This window comes from Ailuropoda melanoleuca, chromosome 6 (assembly GCF_002007445.2).
Source record: "Ailuropoda melanoleuca isolate Jingjing chromosome 6, ASM200744v2, whole genome shotgun sequence".
Taxonomy (NCBI): domain Eukaryota; kingdom Metazoa; phylum Chordata; class Mammalia; order Carnivora; family Ursidae; genus Ailuropoda; species Ailuropoda melanoleuca.
The window spans coordinates 11,550,292-11,571,682 of NC_048223.1; the positions used below are offsets into that span (position 1 = coordinate 11,550,292).

The 21,391-nt window shown below is 35.9% G+C and overlaps 1 protein-coding gene across 5 annotated transcripts in view; it reads right to left on the reverse strand.

The window, feature by feature from the left end:
• The window catches only part of NCK1 (NCK adaptor protein 1), a 77,071-nt gene that overhangs the window by 1,652 nt on the left and 54,028 nt on the right, over positions 1–21,391 (reverse strand). For 3 of the 5 annotated variants that reach the window (XM_011231805.3, XM_002924816.4, XM_034661956.1), the window contains exons 2-3: positions 19,505–19,748; positions 1,734–2,446 (exon numbers count right to left, since the gene is read on the reverse strand). In XM_011231805.3, the coding sequence (XP_011230107.1) occupies positions 1,734–2,446; positions 19,505–19,730 (939 nt within the window). In that variant the 5' untranslated portion in view covers positions 19,731–19,748. Of the gene's footprint in view, positions 1–1,733; positions 2,447–4,311; positions 4,498–17,044; positions 17,477–19,504; positions 19,749–21,391 lie in introns of those variants that run through there. The other 2 variants (XM_011231806.3, XM_034661957.1) reach the window with 2 other exon arrangements.

Sequence of the window (21,391 nt, forward strand, 5' to 3'; positions counted from 1 at the left end):
ATTCTACTGCTAAAAATAATGGTGCATTTTGGCCAATATCTATGCTCAATTACTCACCACAAGAAAATAGTGTTCTGCAATCAAACTACTTTCTTAGGTTTTTTGTTTTGTTTTAACCTAACACTTTTCCGAACAGTTTAAAAGTCTCCTTTTATATAGTTACTGACAAAGTGCTTCTTTGGAAACATCCTATACCTATGGTTACTCTTACCACCTGCTCTAAGGTCACTCACTTCCTAATCCCTCTTGCCCACTGTTTGTCCTGGAAAGCAGGGTCTAGTCAGGAATCTAACAGAAAACAAATGCCACCACTCTTCCCTATCATTGATCCTGCTCTTCCTCAGGGGTTATGTACAGGCCCCATTTCCTGAACTTCATATCAAGCAGTTCAATTAGCCTCGATTTCTCCTTCTCTCCTTTCTTCCCTCCCTTCCCACACACCATATGCATGTGTGCGCACACGCACACACACACCAGATAGGTTTTCTTCTGACTTTCAACCTTCTGCACAATCATGCATTCACTAGGTTTTCTTCTTTCAACCTTCTGCACAATCATGCATTCACTTTTGTACAACTACGTACACAGCAACAGAACCAATACTAATCATTTGAAAAGTGGAAAAGTAGTGGTATCCTTTTAAAACGAAAAATAAAGACCATTTTAAAGGGAAATGATATCATCAAATTCTAATATCCTAAACAGTAACCAAAAGAGCCCACATAACTATTAATCAATTTTTATGGTTTTATACTTTTACTGTTTTTCTAGTATTGGAAAAAAAATATCTTTTATTCCAAATGCATTTCAAATACAGTGAGTATTAAAATAGGCTTTTGAAGTAAATAATTAAAGGATTTCCAACTTCCAATCTATGAAGAAAATTAAATCTTAATTTTTTTAATTTAGGGATGTCCTTTACTAAGGATGACCGCACATGCAATATGCAGTTTAAGAAATGTTTTCCCAGGGGCGCCTGGGTGGCACAGGCGGTTGGGCGTCTGCCTTCGGCTCAGGGCGTGATCCCTGCGTTCTGGGATCGAGCCCCACATCAGGCTCCTCCGCTATGAGCCTGCTTCTTCCTCTCCCACTCCCCGCTTGTGTTCCCTTTCTCACTGGCTGTCTCTATCTCTGTCAAATAAATAAATAAAATCTTTAAAAAAAAAAAATTTAAAAAAAAGAAAAGAAATGTTTTCCCAGGTGGCCTGGGTGGCTCAGTCAGTTAAGATCTGACTCCTGATTTCATCTCAGGTCATGATCTCAGGGTCATGAGATCGAGCCTGCATCAGGCTCTGCATGATCGTGGAGCCTGCTTGAGATTCTCTCTCTCTCTCTCTCCCACTCTGCCCTCCCCCCAACTCATGCTCTCACTCAAAAAAAAAAAAAAAAGTATTTTCCCAGTTTAGTTCATCGTGTTGTGTTACTCTGAATAAAGAAGCCACAGTTCAGTTTTCTCCCTTTTTCAGTTTAATGCAACAGAAGATAGTTCAGAAATTCAAGACCAACAGAATTAAACAAGGCCAAATAATCCAGTATAGTTATAACTGCTAGGGCTATATTTTATTCAAAATAAATATGACTGGAAAGAACACTGACTTTAGGTTCAGAACATCTAAGTTTATGTCCCAGCTTATCATCTGGTTAATTTTAGGGAAGAAACTTAACCTTTCCAATGTTCTATTCATTTTTTAATACTCAGAGCTCTATTTCCATTTATTTGAAAACCAACTTACCGAAGATTCACTATCACGAATGAGGAAATCACCTTCATGCCCTCTTTCATTTAATGCCATTTCTGCTTGATGCCTGGTGACTTTCCCATAATACCATGGATTGCCAGCAAACTTTCCAGTGAGTGACGGCCTAATGTAATCACACTGCGGAGGTGATGGTTCCAAACCTGAGGTTAATGGATTATTCTGCATAATGGTAACATAGTTTTTTGGCACCAAACCAACCGTTCCATTGATCTTCCTGCATTTCCACCATTCGGGATCATTTTCAGGCTTTTCAATAACATCCATTACATCTCCTTTCTCAAAATTAAGTTCTTCATCATTGGACGAACTGAATGGGTAAAGAGCCTGTACAACATGCAACACTTGCCCGGTATTTAGGTTATTGACAACTGCTGCTAATTTCTCTGACAGAGAACCCACATGATCACCCAAAGGACTGTCACCTTCCTCAGTTACATAGTTTGAAGGGAACCATCCAACTTGTCCATTGTAGCTACCCCGCCACCACCCATCACTGCATTTCTCCATGACGATCACCTTTGTCCCTTTTATCAATGATAGCTCATCCTCTCTCTCTGCCATGTAGTTAAATTTCACATAAGCAGGCATGTTGAGGTCATAGAGACGTTCCCCTGGGTCAACAAAGCTATCATCAGCAGGAGATGCAGAATCTGGCACACTATGTTTTCTTTTCACTTTTCCAATTCCTGTTCACATAAAAAAGAGTAATAAGAGAATATAAGATAATGATAACCAAAAAACCCAATTTATTCATTATTAAAAAAAGGATCTTCACCTCTGTAGTTCTTCAGCCTTTAAACTTAGGTAACTAATTTCTTTCTTCTTTTTTTCCTTTCTTTTACATCTTCCTGGCTTGTTTATTTTATAATTGGAAGTTTGTACCTTTTGACTTCCTTCACAAATTCTTTTCATAACCAAACATGTAAATGCAGTTATTGTGTGACAGTTTACCTTCTCATCTTTTCTCTCAAAGGTGTTGAGATAATTCTATAATATAATGACAGTTTTCCTAAATTTAACAAAATGTCTTCCAAATGTAAATATAGATTATTTTTCTCATATATACAATCTAAGTACATAAAGTCCCCTATTCTTGTCTTGCTTTATCAACCTAATTCTGCAACTAGCTGTACAGAAATAAAACAATAAATTACAACTTCTTTGTACCACAAGACTGTAGTTATGTCTGGGTAATCCTTCCATTTGCTTTCTTAGTTCCCAGATCCATGCTGCTCTATTTACCTCATTATGTTTATTTTAAAATAATACATGATTTCCTTGTTTGTCTACCCTCACCCTGTTCACATGCAAGCTCCAGAAGAGCAGGGACTTTTGTTTACTTTGTTCACAGATATAACACCAAAGATCTTAGACAGTGCTTAGTACACAGGAGATGCTTAAAATGTATTTGTTGAAAGAAACGAGAAAAGCACCACATGTACCATGATCAGCAGCGAAAACACATGACAAGTAAATGTATGCTACGTAAACTTTCGTCATGTGTTTTCACTGCTGATCATTTCTTAGCACGTGATTTTGTGTTCTGCTTTTACTGAGAAACTGGAGGCATTCCTATATAAAACTTCTTGTACCTTCCTACATTCTCGAAACTCTTTCTTATCACCCTATTTTTCCTCATGCAAGTTTCCAATCTCTGATCCTCCTGGGTTTTTAAGTATCAGCTTTCCTGCCTCTTTTGGGACTCCTAGCCATCCTTGTTTCCCTCCTACTCAGTCCTTTCTACTGTCTAAAAACATACTCAGATCACTTCTATTCCAAAATAAAGTTATTCAATCCTGCTACTCCTTTTGAACTCTACCATTCTTTAAAAAGTTGCCTCCATTTTTTCCTTCAACTTCACCATTCACTCACTCCTAACTCTTTATGATCTGGTCCTTTAATCTCTACCATTCTAGCAAACTACTCAATTAAACCATTCTTATAAAAACTATGTCATCTCTTTACTGCTAAATCAGTATCTTTTAGAGCTTTCATTCTTTTCAAACTCTCTATGCAGCAATCAAGATCATAGATTATTCTGTTTTCTCCTTTAACTCCCCTGAGTCTCCTCTCTTACCTACTGACCTGTTTAAATATTCTTCTGTGCCTCTAAGCTCCTCTAAACCTTGTTATAAAATTGTATCGTACTTATTTTCTTGTCTTACTTCTTTAATATGAGTGAGTTTCCTGAAGAAAGAAAACTGGATCTTAATACCTTTGTATCTCCTGCACCCACACAACAGGAACAAGTCAATGTTTGCTGAATAAAAAGGTGAACAGATTCCTCAATTGACAGTGTTTCCCAAGATATGATGCCTGGACTTCCTTTCTACTTCAAGGATATTTTATACTTTTATTTTCTATAACTTCTGTATAGGTTCCAAGGTCTCTTTGCAGGTCTAACCTCTTTCTGGAATTCAAGCACTATGATTCCAACTGTCGCCAGACATCTACAGATTGTACTACTAGCACCTCAAATACAACTCATGTCCAAATAAAAATAACCTCACCCATGCCCATAAGTCAACTCCCCGCCTCCCAACTTCCTTACTTGTGGTTAATGATACTGTGAAAAATCCCCACATCAGGGATTTCTGGCAGAGTAGGGAATTCTAGGGCTCCATCCAGCCATCAAAAAACACAAACAAGGGGCGCCTGGGTGGCACAGCGGTTAAGCGTCTGCCTTCGGCTCAGGGCGTGATCCCAGCGTTGTGGGATCGAGCCCCACATCGGGCTCCTCCGCGTGAGCCTTCTTCGTCCTCTCCCACTCCCCCTGCTTGTGTTCCCTCTCTCGCTGGCTGTCTCTATCTCTGTCAAATAAATAAATAAAATTCTTTAAAAAAAAAAAACAACAAACAAAAACACAAACAAAAAAACCTTACAAAAACTAGAGCAAAGATTAGTGAAAAAAGCTGCTGATTTGTAATAAGAGAATGCTGTAGCATTTTAAATTGCTTGTCTACCATCTCTTATATCCCCAATCAGTAGTGGCTTTGAAGACAGCAACTGGCACTCCTAATGCCAGAGAGAGCAATACAGACCTTATTCTCAAAGAATTGTGACTCTAGGTTTCAACCTATCTGGCAGCCACGTGAAGGACTGGCACAAAAGCTTGCCTTGGTTTCACTGGACCTGGAACATTCTCATTCTTTTAGTGAAATCATTTAACTGATGCAGCAGACTGGGGCAACGGGCAATTGGGACAAAGGACAGACAGAATGAAAACCCTGAGAAGGAAAAGACAGAACACCAACTTCAGAAGCCACACATGACAAAGAATATAGACTTTACAAATACATAGCTTAGAACACTCACTAAACAAGCAAACAACAACCTATAGAAGCAACAAAAACCCTAGGAAGGGGATGGAATCTGACGATAGAAGAATAAACTGTCGACCAAGAATTTTACACCCAGCAAAACTGTCCTTCAAAACTGAAGGAGAAATTAAGACACTCCTAAAACAAAAACTGAAGGAGTTTGTCACACTACATTTGTGCTACAAGAAATGCTAAAGAAAGTCCTCCACACTAAAATGAAAAGACACGAAACAGTAACTTGAAGCCATATGAGGAAATAAAGAACAATAGTAAAGGTAGCTTCATTCATAAATATAAAAGCCAGTAAAACTGTGTTTTTGGCTTGTAAATCCTCCTTTTTTCCTGTATGATTTAAGATAAAAATGTATAAAACAATAATTTTAAATCTAGGTTAATGGACACACAATGTATAAAGATGGAACTGTAGGGGGTGCCTGGGTGGTGCAGTCTGTTAAGTTTTTGGTTTCAACTCAGGTCATGATCTCAGGATCATGAGATCAAGTCAGGCTCTGTGCTCAACTGTGGAGTCTGCTTTAAGAATCTCTCTCCTCAGGGCACCTAGGTGTCTCAGTTAAGTGTCTGTCTTTGGCTCAGGTCATGATATCAGGGTCCTGGGATCGAGCCCCACGCTGGGCTCTCTGTTCAGCAGGGAGTCTGCTTCTCCCTTTCCCTGTGTTTGTATGCTTGCTCTCTCTCTCTCTCTCAAATAAATAAAATCTTGAAAAAAAAAAAATCTCTCTTCTCTCTCTGCCCTCTCTCTAAAATAAAAAAAAAATCTTAAAAAAAAAAAGATGGAACTGTAAAAGAGTAGTGTTGTATACCAGCTAAATTTGCATTAATTCAAATTTGATTGTTAGAAAAGTTATTAATTGTAATTCTCAGGGTAATCACTAAAAAAACTAAAAATATACAGAAAAGAAATGAGAAGGGAAAATGGTACATCAGAAAAAAATTACAAAAGAAGGCAGTAATAGAAGAATTAATGGGAGAAAAGGCTTAAGACATACAGAAAACAAACAGCAGAAGAGCAAAAGGTCTTCCTTATTAGTAATTACTTTAAATATAAGTGAATTAGGAACACCTGGGTGGCTCAGTCAGTTAAGTGTATGCCTTTGGCTCAGGTCATGATCCCCGGGTCCTGGAATTGAGTCCTGCCTCGGGCTTCTTGCTCAGCAGGGATCCCGCTTCTCCCTCTGCCTGCCACTCCCCCTGCTTGTGCGAATTCGCACTCTCTGACAAAGAAAGAAATAAAATCTTTTTAAAAAGCTAAGTGAATTAAAATACTGAAAGGGGCAGAGCTTGGCAGAATGGATTTAAAAACAAGATCCAGGGGCGCCTGGGTGGCACAGTGGTTAAGTGTCTGCCTTCGGCTCAGGGCGTGATCCCAGCGTTGTGGGATCGAGCCCCACATCGGGCTCCTCCGCATGAGCCTTCTTCGTCCTCTCCCACTCCCCCTGCTTGTGTTCCCTCTCTCGCTGGCTGTCTCTATCTGTCAAATAAATAAAATCTTTAAAAATAAATAAAAATAAAAACAAGATCCAACTCTATGCTATCAATAAGCACTCACTTTAGATCCAGAGATAAACAGGTTTGAAAGTGAAAGGACAGAAAAAGATATTTCATGAAAATGGTAACCAAAAGAGAGCTGCGGTGGTTGTATTAGTATCAGACAACGTAGTCTTTAAGACACAAGTTGTTACAGGAGACGAGGAAGGACATTATATATTGATAAAAGCGTCAATCCATCAAGAAGATATAACAATTACAAATATTATACACACCTAACAAGAGAGCCCCAAGACATATAAAGCAAAAACTGACAGAATTAAAGGAAGAAACTGACATTCTACAATACAATTAGAGACTTTAATACTTTTCAATAATGACAACTAGACAAAAATTTATTAAGGAAATAGAGGACTTGAAAAATACTATAAGACAATTAGACCTAATAGACATATAGAACACTGGTAAACAACAGCAGAATACACAATTTTCTCCAGTGCACACTGAACATATGGTTTATCTCTAAGATAAACCATATGTTCGCCCACAAGACAAGTCTAAATACATTTAAAGAGACTGAAATCATATAAAGTATTTTCTCTGACCATAGTGGAATGAAACTAAAAATTAACAGAAAGGAAAACTGGAAAATTCACAAATATATGTAAATTAATTAACACACTGTTCAAACTGGTAGGTCAAAGAAGAAATTTCAGGTGAGATTAAAAAATACTCTGAAACACATGACAATGAAAACACAACATACCAAAGCCTACAGGCTGCAGCAAAAGCAGTGCTCAGAAGGAAATTTACAGCTCGAAAAGCCTATAATAAAAAAGGAATTTTTTTTAAAAAAAGGAAAATTGATCTCACTCAAATCAATAACCTAACTTTACTCTTTAGGGAACTAGAGAAAGATCAAGCTACACCCAAAGCTAGCAGAAGAAAGGAAATAAAGATTATAAGCAGAGATAAACACAAGAAGAACACAGAAACAACAAAGAATCAATGAAACTAAAAGTTGGTTTTTGAAAATATCAGCAAAATTGACAAAAGACTCAACTTACTAAAGTAAGAAATTAAGTGGGATATTACTAGAGACCTAACAGAAATACAATAAGAAAAAAAGAACAGAACACTATGAAACTTGTACACTAATAAATTAGATAACCTAGATGAAAAGAACAAATTGCTAAAAAGAGACAAACTCAAGAAGAAATAGAAAATTTGGACGGACCTATAACAAGTTAAAAAAATGAAACAATAACCAAAAACTTTGCAGTAAGGAAAAGTCCAGGACTGGGTAACTTAACTTATGAATTCTAACAAAAATTTCCTTCTCAAATGGGAGGGAGGAAGCATTTCATAACTCATTCTATGAGGTCAGCAATACCCTGATATCAAAACCAGATGAAGATATCACAGGAAAAGTATTAACCAATATCCCTTATGAATAAAGGTTACAAATTCCTCCACAAAACAGTCAATTCTTGCTGTTTATGGTAGTTACATTCAATAAAGTTACCATGAAATACCAGGTTAGGTCCTGCAAGCCTCTGTTCACAACATTTCTGTTAACCAAGCAATACATAACCTTGTTTCACGTGTGTCTCCCTTTAAAGGTACTTTATTTAATATAAGATATTAATTAACAATGAACTCACGGCCAACATCACTGTAACTCATGCCTAAATGAAGCTTACCTAACATGTATTTTTCACATGAGGCAATCACACCTTTCCTGCAATTAGGAATACAAGATAATACTTCAGGACTATGCTTGAGGGGGGGCACTTTAGACAGCAAAATCATGAATAAACCAAAAAAAGCACACCAATGAGAAAACCATGGCACTAAATAGAATGAATAAAGGACATTTATTTACAACATGAGAGCTGAAACAAAAAGGCAGAGCATCACCTTGTTCAATGTCGGCTGGCAACATGTGCATCAGGCAACTCAAAATTTTTGCCACTCTGTACATGTCCACAAAAGCACCACAATTATCAATCTGGGCTTACAAACAGATTTTAGCAAGTAGACAAATTCACAAATATGGAATCTGCAAAAAATAGGGATCATCTATACTAACAAACAATATAGCAGCATATATCATGACAAAGGGATATTTGTTCCAGGAATGGAAAAGTAGTTCACCTGCTCAACAATACGAAAATCAGTATTATATATCACATTAATATAAGGAAGGAAAAACACACGCACATGATGATTTCATCTGATGTAGAAAAGCACTGGGGATAAAATCTGACATCTTTTCATCATAAAAAGTATCAGCCAACTAGGAATACAAGGGAATTTCCTCAACATCATAAAGGGCATTTATTTAAAAAAAAAAATCTGCAGTTACCATCTCACTCAATAGTAAAAGACTGAAAGCTAAGATCAGGAACAAGACCTAGATGCCCTTTCAGCCACTTCTATGTACTGGAAGTGCTAGCCAGGGCAATTAGACAAGAAAAAGAAATAAAAGAGATCCAAACAAGAAAGGGAGAAGTAAAATAATCTTTATTTGTAGATGACATGATCTTATATACAGAAAATCCTAAAAAACCCACACACACAAAATGTTAGAACAAATTTAGCAAGGTTCCAAGATACAAAATCAACACACAAAAACCAGCTGCATTTCTATATACTAGCAGTAAACAATTTGAAGAGAGAATTTATAAAATAATTCCATTTATAATAGCACTGATAATAAAATACAGAGGTTAAATTTATTAATCAAGGAGGTACAAGACCAGTATACTGAACACTACAAAATATTGCTGAAATTAAAGTAGACCTAAATAAATGAAAAGACATTCTAGGTTTATGGATGGGGGTTCAATATTTTTAGATGGCAATACTATCCAAAGTGATCCACAGATTCTATGTAATCCTTATCAAAGTTCCAATACTCCTTTTTTGCAGAAATGGAAATGCTGATTCTAAAATTCATATGGAATTGCAAGGGACGCCAAATAACCAAAACAATTCTAAAAAATGAAAACAATGGGGCACTTGGGTGGCTTAGTCTGTTAAGCAACGACTCTTGATTTCAGCTCAGGTCATGACCTTAGGGTCATGAGATCGAACCCCGGGTTGGGCTCCATACTGGGCATGGAGCCTGTTTAATACTGGGCATGGAGCCTGTTTAAGATTCTCTCTCTCTCCCCCTTTGCGTCCCCACCCCCGAAAATGAAAAAATGAAAACAAAACTGGAGGATTCACACTTCCCAATATCAAAATTCACTTCTAAGCCACAAAGTAATCAAAACAGTATGGCACTAGCACAAAAGGACAGACATATAGACCAAAAGAATAGAGCTGAGAGTCCTGAGATAAACTCAATATATCCATGGTCAATTGATTTTTGACAAAGGTGCCAAGACCATTTAATGGAGGAAAGAACAGGCTCTTCAACAAATGGTGCTGGGAGAAATGGATATCCATATGCAAACGAATGAAGGTAGACTCCTACTTCGCACAACAAACAAAAATTAACTCAAAATGGATCAATTATTCAACTATAAGAGCTAGAACTTCAAAACTATCGGAAAAAACACAGGGGAAAATCTTTATGACCTGGGAGTTAGCAATGAATTCTTAGATTTGACCCCAAAAGCACAAGCAATTAAAAAAAGAATAATTTACAGTCTACGGTCTATATCCAGAACATATAAAGAACTCTTAAAACCCAGAAGCAAAAGAACCTATTTCGACAATGGACAAAGGACCTGAACAAACATTTCCCCAACAAAGATATATACAAATGCCCCCAAAACACATGAAAAGATGTTCACCATCTTTGTTGAAATGCAAATCAAAACGCAATGAAATACCATTTCACACCTATTAGGATAGCTACAACAAAACCAAACCAAACTAAAAAAAGGAAAATAACAAGTATTGATGGGGATATGGAAAAAACTGGAACCCCTCCTACACTGGTGTTCAAAATGTAAAATGTACAACTGCTGTGGAAAACAATTTAACGGTCCCTTCCTAGGTATATACCCAAAAGAACTGAAAACACATATTCAAATACTTGTACACAAATGTTCATAGCTTCACTATACACAGTAACAAAAAGGTAGAAACAACCCAAATATCCATCAACAGATTAATGGATAAACGAAAAGTGGTACATATCCATATAATGGATTATTCAGCCATAAAAGGGATAAAGTACTGACACATGCTACAACATAGATGAACCTCAACAACGGGATGCCTACTGAAAGAAACCTGACACAAGAGATCACATATTGTTCATTTACATGTAATAGCAAAAATAGGTAAATTCATACAGACAGAGAGCAGATTAGCAACTGCCAGGGGATGAAGGGAGGGTATAATGGTGAGTGACTGCTTAATGGGAATGGGGTTTTCTTGGGTGATGAAAATGGTTTGGAATTAGACAGATGTGATGGTTGCAAAACACTGTTAGTATACTAAGTACCACTGAAATGCACACTTCAAATGATTAATTTTGTTATATGAATTTTACCTCATAAAAATTTTTTTTAAAAAGATTCCCCTATCAAATCCTTATTTCCTTTCTGCCAACACTTTCCATTCCCACTATTCCCATGCTTTTTCAGGCCCATTTTGTTGCGTTTGAGTCTTCGATAACCCTCTAAACTAGTTTTCTTACTAATTCAATGTGTCCTGCTCCAACCCATCATCCATAAATACAGTTGTAGTCACACGATATTATTGCTCAGAAGTCAACAGTGGTTCTTTACTGACTACCAAATTAAGAGAAATACTCTTCCTAGAATCTATAGCCCTCTCTCCGGAATGTCCTCACTCTTCCTTTCTCCGCTTATGGTACAGAGTACTGAAGACAGCAAAGAGTTTGTAATTTTTTTAAAAAGATTTTATTTATTTATTTGACAGAAAGACACAGGAGAGAGAGAGAGCACGCGCGTGCGCACAAGCAGGGGGAGAGGCAGGCAGAGGGAGAAGCAGGCTCTCTGCTGAGCAGGGAGCCCAATGCAGGACTCGATCTCAAGACTCTGGGATCATGACCCGAGCTGAAGGCAGATGCTTAACCAACTGAGGCACCTGGGTGTCCCAAAAAACAACATAAACTTTGAATGAACCTTTGAGTTCAAATCCCAGCTATACCACTTACTGTGGAAACCTGAGCAAACTATTTCACTTTTCTGAGCTTGGAAATGGAGAAAACACCACTTTCTATCACAGTGCTGTAAGAAGCGAATAAATTTTTAAAAAGTGAATAAAATAAATAGCACAGTACATATAGTAATTGTTAAATAAGATTCTTTCCATAATGCCCTGCAATGAAACTATCCTAAATCTTAATAAAAGTGGGCCACTTAAAAACCACTGAATAAATAATATTTCAACCTTCAGAATTTTGTTGCCCTGTTTGCTAGTTTGTACTCAAAACCTTATTAAAATTCTGCCTACTGGGGCACCTGGGTGGCTCAGTCAGTTAAGCATCTGCCTTAGGCTCAGGTCATGATTGGGGTCCGTGGATTGAGTCCTGCATCAGGCTCCAGGGAGCCTGTTTCTCCCTCTCCCTCTGCTGCTCCCCCTGCTTGTGTTCTCACTCTCTTAACACATACATACATACATACATAAATGAATAAATAAGCAAGCAAGCAAATAAAATCTTAAAAAATACTTCTGCCTATCAAAAACCTACCCATTCAAGAAGTGCCATTTCAAATAATTTTATTTAACTCACTTTCCATTTTGTGTTTTCCAACATCCTTCATTTCTCACCATCATTCCCCAATAATGTTAGCTCTCCTTGTTAAAGCACCCTAGCACCTTGTGCTTCTGAGATAGTTGTATCACAGCATTTCTTGTGTTTGTCTTTTAAGCTCATCTTCTATAGCCATCAGCTTCCCGAAAGGAAGAGCATTCCATGTCTCACTGATCTTTTGCATTTCCTATACAATTTAGAACTGTGCATTCACCAGACTGATTAAAATTGAGAGTGATATAAGCAAATACAAATTTTAAAGTTGAAACTAAAGGTTAGTTCCAAAATGATTTTTTTTTTAATTCTGAAAAAGATGCCCAAGACTAATTATACATTGTCAAAAAAAGAATGAGAATTTTTGGACAGACCCACCCATTAAACTTCCAAGTAGGAACACACCAAAAACAACCTATTTTAATCACAGACGCCAGAAATATTTTAGGGGAAAAAACATAAGCTTAGAATATTTGTTTCCTATGCAACACAAAGCCCTCTGTGATCTCGTGAGCATTTCTTCAACCTCATACTAATGCCAAGGCATATAAGCTCCTCAGTACCCAAAAAACCCAGGCCCTTGCAAGACTCTGAGCCTTTGCTCATGATTTTTTTTTTTTTTCTGGCTTAAACAACATTTATTTCTCATAGTTCTGGAAGCTTGGAATCCCAAGATCAAGGCTCTGACAGATTATGTTTCTAGTCACCTTCTTGCTGTCTCCTGAGGAGAGGCAGTTCTCTGGGAGGACTCTGAGAAGAACAAATGAGGAGAGGCAGTCTCTTGTAAGGCACTAATCCCATTCATAAGGGCTCCATCCTCGTGATGTAATCACTTGAAAGACCCCACCTCCAAATGCCACATGATGGTTTTTTGTCGTCGTTGTTTTTACCTCAAACACAAGCCACCCTTATTCTTCAAGACTCAAACAAGGTATCTTCTCACCAAAAGAGAACAGATGTATTTCTCTTTTGTGCCACTACTATTCTTTGTAAATATTTTTAAGGTAATGTTTGACCCTCTGTATACCAATATTTACTTCTATGAGAACAAACACCATGTTTTTAATCACTTCTCTATCCCCACTGACTGGCCCATATTAAGTGTTCCATTAGTGTTTATCAACTGCATGACTGACAAATGCATGCATAATCGAAAGCCCGCTTTTTTTTTCCCCTGCTTACAATTCTTTGAGAAGAACCTGCTTATTGCCCTTTGTCTCTATTGCTAAAAAATGGTCTTTCCAATCTTCTGTTACCAATGAGAGAATACATGGAAAAGTACTTTACGAAATTATACAAATGTAAAATATCAGCATCTCTTAATTTCTCAATTATAATCGGCCAACAATGAGATCATCCACAACAAGCAGGCTCCCCCAGATCAAGGTATTAACTTTTCTAAATTATTCTCAACTTCATAGTTAGTTCTCCACAATCCTCCTAATTTTAGTCCCCTTTGCATCAAATCTTTCTAATCCACTGCTTATCTGATTCTAATTCTTTCTCTTCAGTCTTAATGGGTACACTAGTAAAACTCTAACAACAGCAACAACAAAAAACCTTCTAAATTTAAATATTAGTCCTGCTACTTGTACTGGTTAATCTGATCTTGGTTGAGTTATTTATCTTCTTTAAACTCCAATTTTCCAGGTTTGTGAAATGGTGGTGTATTAGTAAGTACCTACCTTCTACCATTTGTTTAAAGAAGTTATATGTAAAGCACCCAGCACATTACATAGCACATAGCAGGCACTCCATTAATCAATGGTAGTTACTACTCCTAGTGCTTCTGGAATTTAATTTTTTCAAAAACACTTACATCTTTATTATTGCATTTTATAGCTAGACTTGGCCAAGGTCGGGAGGGGATGCTCAGGTCTGAGCACTGAGGATGTGCTCACTCAAAAATGAGGCAGTCATTTTTATCATTAGCTTTGTTCAAAAAACCAAAAGTGTTAGTATAGCTTCCAATCTGCTCCTCACTCCTACCCACCGGTCTATCTTCTCTCCTCCTACAGCACTGCTTCTTGACCAAAACAATATATTAACTCCTCCAAGTTATTAAGAATCTGGTTAAGCAATGTGAATATTCCAGTCACATGACAGCTGTCTTCTTCCTAAGGCAAATCACTGTACCCATAACTACTTTTATACAACCTGGTTTCCAAATCCTTGATATGCTGGATGCTAGTATCTTGGCAGCATCCAAGTTTCTCAATACCATTGTTAAAGTGTATCTATCTATCTATCCAAAGTGGATAAACTATGTCATGTTTCATTTGGCCAGGACACACATAAAGCAGCTATTTGCATCCTTTCACTTGAATGACAAAGATTTGAATCAATGCTATCACGAACTGCATTGAAATTCTTTAGCACCCAAAACATCATAGCAGTCTTTCTTTTTAAATTTTTTAGAGGGGGCAAAGGGCAGAGGGAGAGGGAGAGAGAATCTTAAGCAGGCCCCACACTGGAACCCAACCAATGCGGGGCTCAATCCCATGACCCCAAGATCATGACCTCACAGCAGCTCTTACTCATATAAAGTCCTGCCAGGCCAGGTTCTCAGCAATCTTTTCAAGTCCCTTTAAAAACTTAATGTAGAATTTTACATTATAATATCTTTACCCATTTACCTTGTTTATTTCTATCTCAGTTTCACCTTTCAAATATGTATGTGAATTCAATGTATTAGTAATTCTTTCGGCTAAGGCTTCTTTTCTTTAAGCATGTCATCTTCCATCTAAATCATTGACTAAATAAATGTTCAACAGAATGAGGCAGAGAAAATATTACTGACTCTAATTCTTTAAAGAACTTTAGTTCTGGTTTTTATGTTCCTACTTCTTCAAAACCAGTTTCTCCCTCATGGATTTTCCCTTGATTTCTATCACATGTAAGACCGATCAGTTGTTTTACCAGGACTATAAGATTTTAGAGTTAGAAGGGACTTTCCAGGATCATCTAGTCTTGCCCAACTCTCCTTCACAAATAATAAGAAGTCAAGAAAGTTTAGTTATATACCCTTTGCTACATGGTTAAATAAGTGGCACATCTGGGAGCAAAACCAGGGAATTCTAAATACAAATAAATGGTGTTCTTTCCATTACAGGTTTTTATTTAAATTTTTGTATTTTTATCTGCTCATTTCATCTACATAAGATAAATTATTATTTTTTATTATTCTCTATTTTATCTAAAATACTATACCCTCTTTGTTTATTCTAGCCACCATACAAGGAACACATATTTGTATCTTCTACTGCAAAGCAAAATAAATACAAATTTTGTAATGAAAATAGGAATATCTTGGTTTCAAATCTCAAACCTTGACCCCTCAGGTCTACATATGTATTTAAGATTATCGACTTTCTGAGACAACAGAGAGAATGATAACTTTATCATTGTATTGATATATATAATGAATCACCATATCAATGACACAATACATTCTTTTTACACCATTTCTGGTTGACCACCAAGTGACCATCACTTATGACCAAGCCAAGATATGAAATCCACTGTTCTAAATATTAAATAACAACCCCCATCTACCTCCTCATCATGTAAATTCTATAAAAGTTAGTTTTTCATTCTATGATTTTTGTCTGGCTTGCAGTAGGCTCTCAAGAAAAACATGTTGATAAACAAATGAATAAATTAATAACTTTCCAAAAGGAAAACTAACCCAAAAAGTGATCTAAAAATGTATTAACTTTTCAAAAAGTAAACAAAAGAGAGATATTCTAGAAGGATTCATTTGGCCACCAAGGTTAACTGAAGAAACAAATGAGTCTTAATATTACAATTCACGACATTCTTTCTCAACAAAGTACTTGCTCCTTTTCCATTATGCCTGAAAATGAATCTCTCAACAGGTTACTCTTTGTTTCCTCAGATTCCTTATGCATGAGACTTCTATAACAACTCCTCTGTTCATTTTTCTAGAAACACCAAGCAAATGTTCAAAGAGATCAAATCAAGTTTACTATCAAAAGATCATAAAAAGGCCATTAGCAAATACATACATTAGGCTCTGGTAAATTATTATCAGTATTACAATAAGGCCGGAACTCAAAATCATCCCAGTAATTCACTAGTTTCTTTCAGTGCTTTCATTTTCTTTGTATGCAGCTGCTCTCAAGACTCATTTCAAAATATCAAATCTCACAATTACGAAAAGAGCAATTTCTAGCAATCCTACATTGATTAAATCAAAACATTCTCTTCACTGCTTTATAAAATGTTATCTTCTATATTGTTCCTCTAAAATCTAAGTAAAAAAAATAATAAAAATAAAATCTAAGTAAAAAGTACTAAAACAGTATTATGTTAATTCAAATACTGAGGATGAAGGAACTTGCTCACCTAATCCTTTCTTTTCCTCATATTTTTATAACTTAATTCACTTCAAATGTCTATGCTAAGTTCAAAGTTCAAAAATTAAAACTGCAAACTGAAAACTCATTTATATCCTTTTTCTCTTTATTTTTAAACACTGCTACTAAAACATTTTAAAACCATATTACTTATCAAAGTCAAAACTAATATTATTTGAAGTATCACCAATCATTTAGCTTATGTTCATAAACAACATAAAGCACCGGTCTATTACATAAACACACCAGGTTCCATACACTTTTTCTTTAAATTCGCAAAAGTGAAAAACCTAATTCAAAAACTACAAGAAAACTATGGATTTAATAAACAGATGAACTTACTGAAAAAATCTTTAAAGACGTTTAACCAATCCATTTTGAATAAAAATCCCGTGTTCTCTTTTGTCAGTTTGTTAACACAACTCAGGATAATCCTCAGTGAGCTTCCTGGTCTGTTCTGCAACACTGAAACTCCCCACACCCAATCCATGTGACTTGGCCTACACCCAGGCAACAGAAAGTTTTTCTGAGGCTTCTCTCTTTCTAAAACTTTTCCCCTCTGAACTATAACAGAACCTGTAAAACAAGTATATCATCATGGCCACAAATGTTACCTTATTATTCAGACTTATTTTAGAAGAAGATTTAAAGTATGTACTTTCAATAGTTGAAAAAATATTCATGCATTCACTCTCTCCTTTGTTTTCTCCCTTTTTTCTTATCTTTCAATGTCTCCACCAGCACGATCATTGTGAAACAAATCCATTAACCACATGGGACATTTAAGTTACCAAAAAGGGATTTAGAAATTCTGAGAAAGAGAAGGCTATGTGATTCAAAAGCTGGAATTACAGCATTATACAGGAGAACTAAAAATCATTAACTTAAAACAATGTTTTCACGTATCCTGTAATATAAGCAGCAATAACTATAATATAGTAATAAAGTTAATAGAGATATTCTAGGACTTAAATAGATATAAAGTCCTTCTAAAATCGTCTCAATAATATCAGAAAATAGTATGGAAGTTTTCCCAGCATATTAACAAATAATAAAAATTCTATATAGTTGGGCTTTTTAAGTTTATATGCAGTAATATCTAAAGCTGGGATATATTTCCATTTTGCTCTATGATATTAGGTTTTTCATGATCTTCTGTTTAAACATTTGCTCTAGGCCCAGGTACCAGTATCCTTTTAAAAAGGAACAAAAAAGTCTTTCTAGGTGTAGCCCTAATCCTTTTTGTGCCTTCACCACTATCAGGCCTACTTTCTTGACAGAAGTTACCTTAATTTTCCCCAATACCTCCGATCTACATGCTTTCAATAAGTGTCCAATATTTACAAAATCAGAAGTACTCCTGGTCCTAACTATGGTCTCTTCACTTAAAAAATAATAATAATGATCTTATTTGCAAAACCTTAAAATCTTTTTTTTTTTTTAAGATTTTTTATTTATTTATTCGACAGAGATAGAGACAGCCAGCGAGAAAGGGAACACAAGCAGGGGGAGTGGGAGAGGAAGAAACAGGCCCATAGCAGAGGAGCCCGATGTGGGGGCTCGATCCCATAACGCCGGGATCACGCCCTGAGCCGAAGTGCCACCCAGGCACCCCTGCAAAACCTTCAAATCTTAATAAAAGGTAACCTCAGATACAACAGTTGAAAGTCATGGTGAAAATCCAGATTAATAACGCCATTTATTAAACTACCTTTAGAATACTCGAAATTTATTCACTCACAAACCAATATTCCAATATTTTATATTTACTTTGAGTTGTAATGTATTTTAGTTTTGGCTGTTTTACAGTGTTAAAAATAAAAGATTTGTCTTCTGCTGATAACTGAAAGAACACTCTAGAATAACAATAATTTTGAATAAAAAAATAAAGCTAAAATAAAGCAGTTAGTTAGTAATATTTCATATTTGTCAATCATGCCACATAACTCCCAAACTATTTTTGCAAAGAGAAATTTTATTTTCTCATCCACATATATACAAAGCAACAGCATGTTTGCCTGAATACCAAAAACGAAATTCTGTCCCTCCCATTCCTTCCTGTCAGCCAAGGAGAGTTTAATTAAAAGAAAAAAGAAAGAGGCCAGTCCTCATCTGTGCATATTTCCTTCCTATCAGCTCAGCCAAGCCCACTGTAAAGCCGGTTCCATTATCTCTGGCCCTAAGGAGAGCTAGTAAAAACAAACAAACTTTACAGTTAGAAGAAGAAAAAAGGGGAAAAAAGAAAAACAAAATAAGAAATCAGCTTTGTAGATGCTAATCTACAGTAATAATCCACAATTTAAAACTTTTATCAAATGCAAAAACAAAATGATGGTTTTTAAAAGCAAAATTCAAAATATAAGCTATTAAACGTTAAAATACAGCAACGTGCCATGTTAAAAAAAAAACTGCCTTAATGCCAAAGAAGCAATTCTGAATTTCCCTTATTTATCCTTGTCTCAATTAGATGCAGAATTTACCTAAACTCCAACAGGCACTTGCAGTTCAAGGGGCCCTGGCTAGAGGATCAGATTCAGTCCTGCTCATTGGCACCACTCTGGTTTGACCCTTGAACACCAGCGAGATTTACAGAAACTGCCCACTAACACTTATGGCCTTTAATACTCTTCTGACTTGGCTGAATACCTGCAATGAGCAAACTTACCTGGCCTAGCTGAAACTCTAGTCTTGGCCTTTTCTAGTCAATTCTGCCCAATGCTGCCAAAATTCTATACAAAGAAACAAGCTCTAGCATCATTTAAAAGAAAGTATTACTGGTGTTTTAACACAAAAATAACTTACCTAACGTATCCTTCAGGTTTTTTACAATAGATGCTTTCCGAGCACTGTTTTTCCTCTCCACATAGTTAGAAGGCACAAAACCAGTTTTATTCATGGAGTTTCGAACTCGCCACCAGGACTTAGAGTCATCCAGAAGCCATAATCTCTCATTCTTCTTGATGTCCAGCTCTTGTTCTTGTTGGGCCACATAATCAAATTTGGCTACTACCACCACTTCTTCTGCCATCTTTCAGCAGCTTCAGAACTGTAACCACATACAAAACATTTTTATAAGGTCTAGTAGTAGTCTACATGCTTTTCAAAAAACCTAAGTAAAAACCTAAGAGAACTGACAGGTTGAAAGGAAAAATATGAAAAAAAATAAAAACAGGCAATACTAATACTAATCGAATACTAATCAAGACAAAACTGATGTAGCTATATTAGTAATACACAAAAAGGACAAACCATTAAGGCAAACCATTACCAGTAATAAAGAAGTTCACAATACAATCGAAGGTTTTATTAAATATACGTAACAAACTCATATGTACCTATTAACATACTTCCAAAATAGACTGATAGAACCACAAAAAAAAAGTCACAAATCCATTGTCACAGAGGACAATCTTTAACACTTACCTCAGTAATAAATCAAGGACACAAAAAATTAATAAGGCTAGATAAGAACTGACATCAAAATCATTAAGTCTGATCTAATAAACATACACAAATATTACTTCCAAGCAGAAGAGTACAAATATAACATATATAAAAATTATCAAATGTCAGGTGATAGAGAAAGTCTCAATAACTTTCATGTACTTGGTATCCTACAACCATATTCTCTGACAATCATTACAAAAAGAGCTTTTTAAAAACCTCCTGTTTGGGAACTTCTAAAACTTCACGTGTCAAAGAAGAAATTATAATAGCATTGTGAAAATATTTAGAGGAGTAAAATAATAAAAAGACTTTATATAACCAAACTTGTGGGATGCAGCAAAAGGAGTATACAGAAGAGACTCCAGTTGTAAATAGATCAGAAAAGAAAACCTTAAAATAAATTAATGAACTGAGTATCTGTCTTAAGCATTACACAAGTAGAATGATATAAAGTAGAAAAAATGAAATAATATAAATAAAAGTACAATTTCATGAAAGAAAACAATGATATAGAAGGAAGGCTCAACAGAATAAAAAGGTAGTTCTTTACCATGACTAATAAAATGGACATAGTTCTGGCAAGACTTATAAAAGAAAAAAGGAAAAAACAGACCCAAATACCAGGAATGAAAAGGGAGTCATAATTAGAGATGCTGCAGATATTCAAATCACCTGGCAATACTGCAAGCAACTTTATCAATAAATGTGAAAGTAATATGTACAAATTCATAGAAAAATAAAAATTAGAAAAGTAATAACATTTAATCAGTCATTAAGAAATCTTCCCATAATGAACATCAGGATCACATGGTTTACATGCAAGTTCTATTAAAACTCAAAGAACAAGTAATTCCAATTTATACAAACTCAGAACAAAGAAAGGAAAGTTACAAGCCTAACTCACTCCTGAATTTATTAGATGCGTTCCCTGCTTTCTTCAGAGAGATTAATTTACATAAACAGCTACCCCTGGCTTAGAAAGCAAATTCAGCTTTTAGTTTTGGATATTGAATAGCATTCTCTTTTCTTTCTTTCTTTTTTTTTTTAAAGATTTTATTTATCTGTCAGAAAGAGAGAACGAAGGCACCCACATACACGGGGAGCGGCAGGCAGAGGGGGAAGCAGGCTCCCTGCTGAGCAGAGAGCCCGATGTGGGACCCAGGATCATAACCTGAGCTGAAGGCTCAGGTTTAGTTTAAGGCTCAGGTTTAGTTTAAGGCTCAGGTTTAGCTTAACCAACTG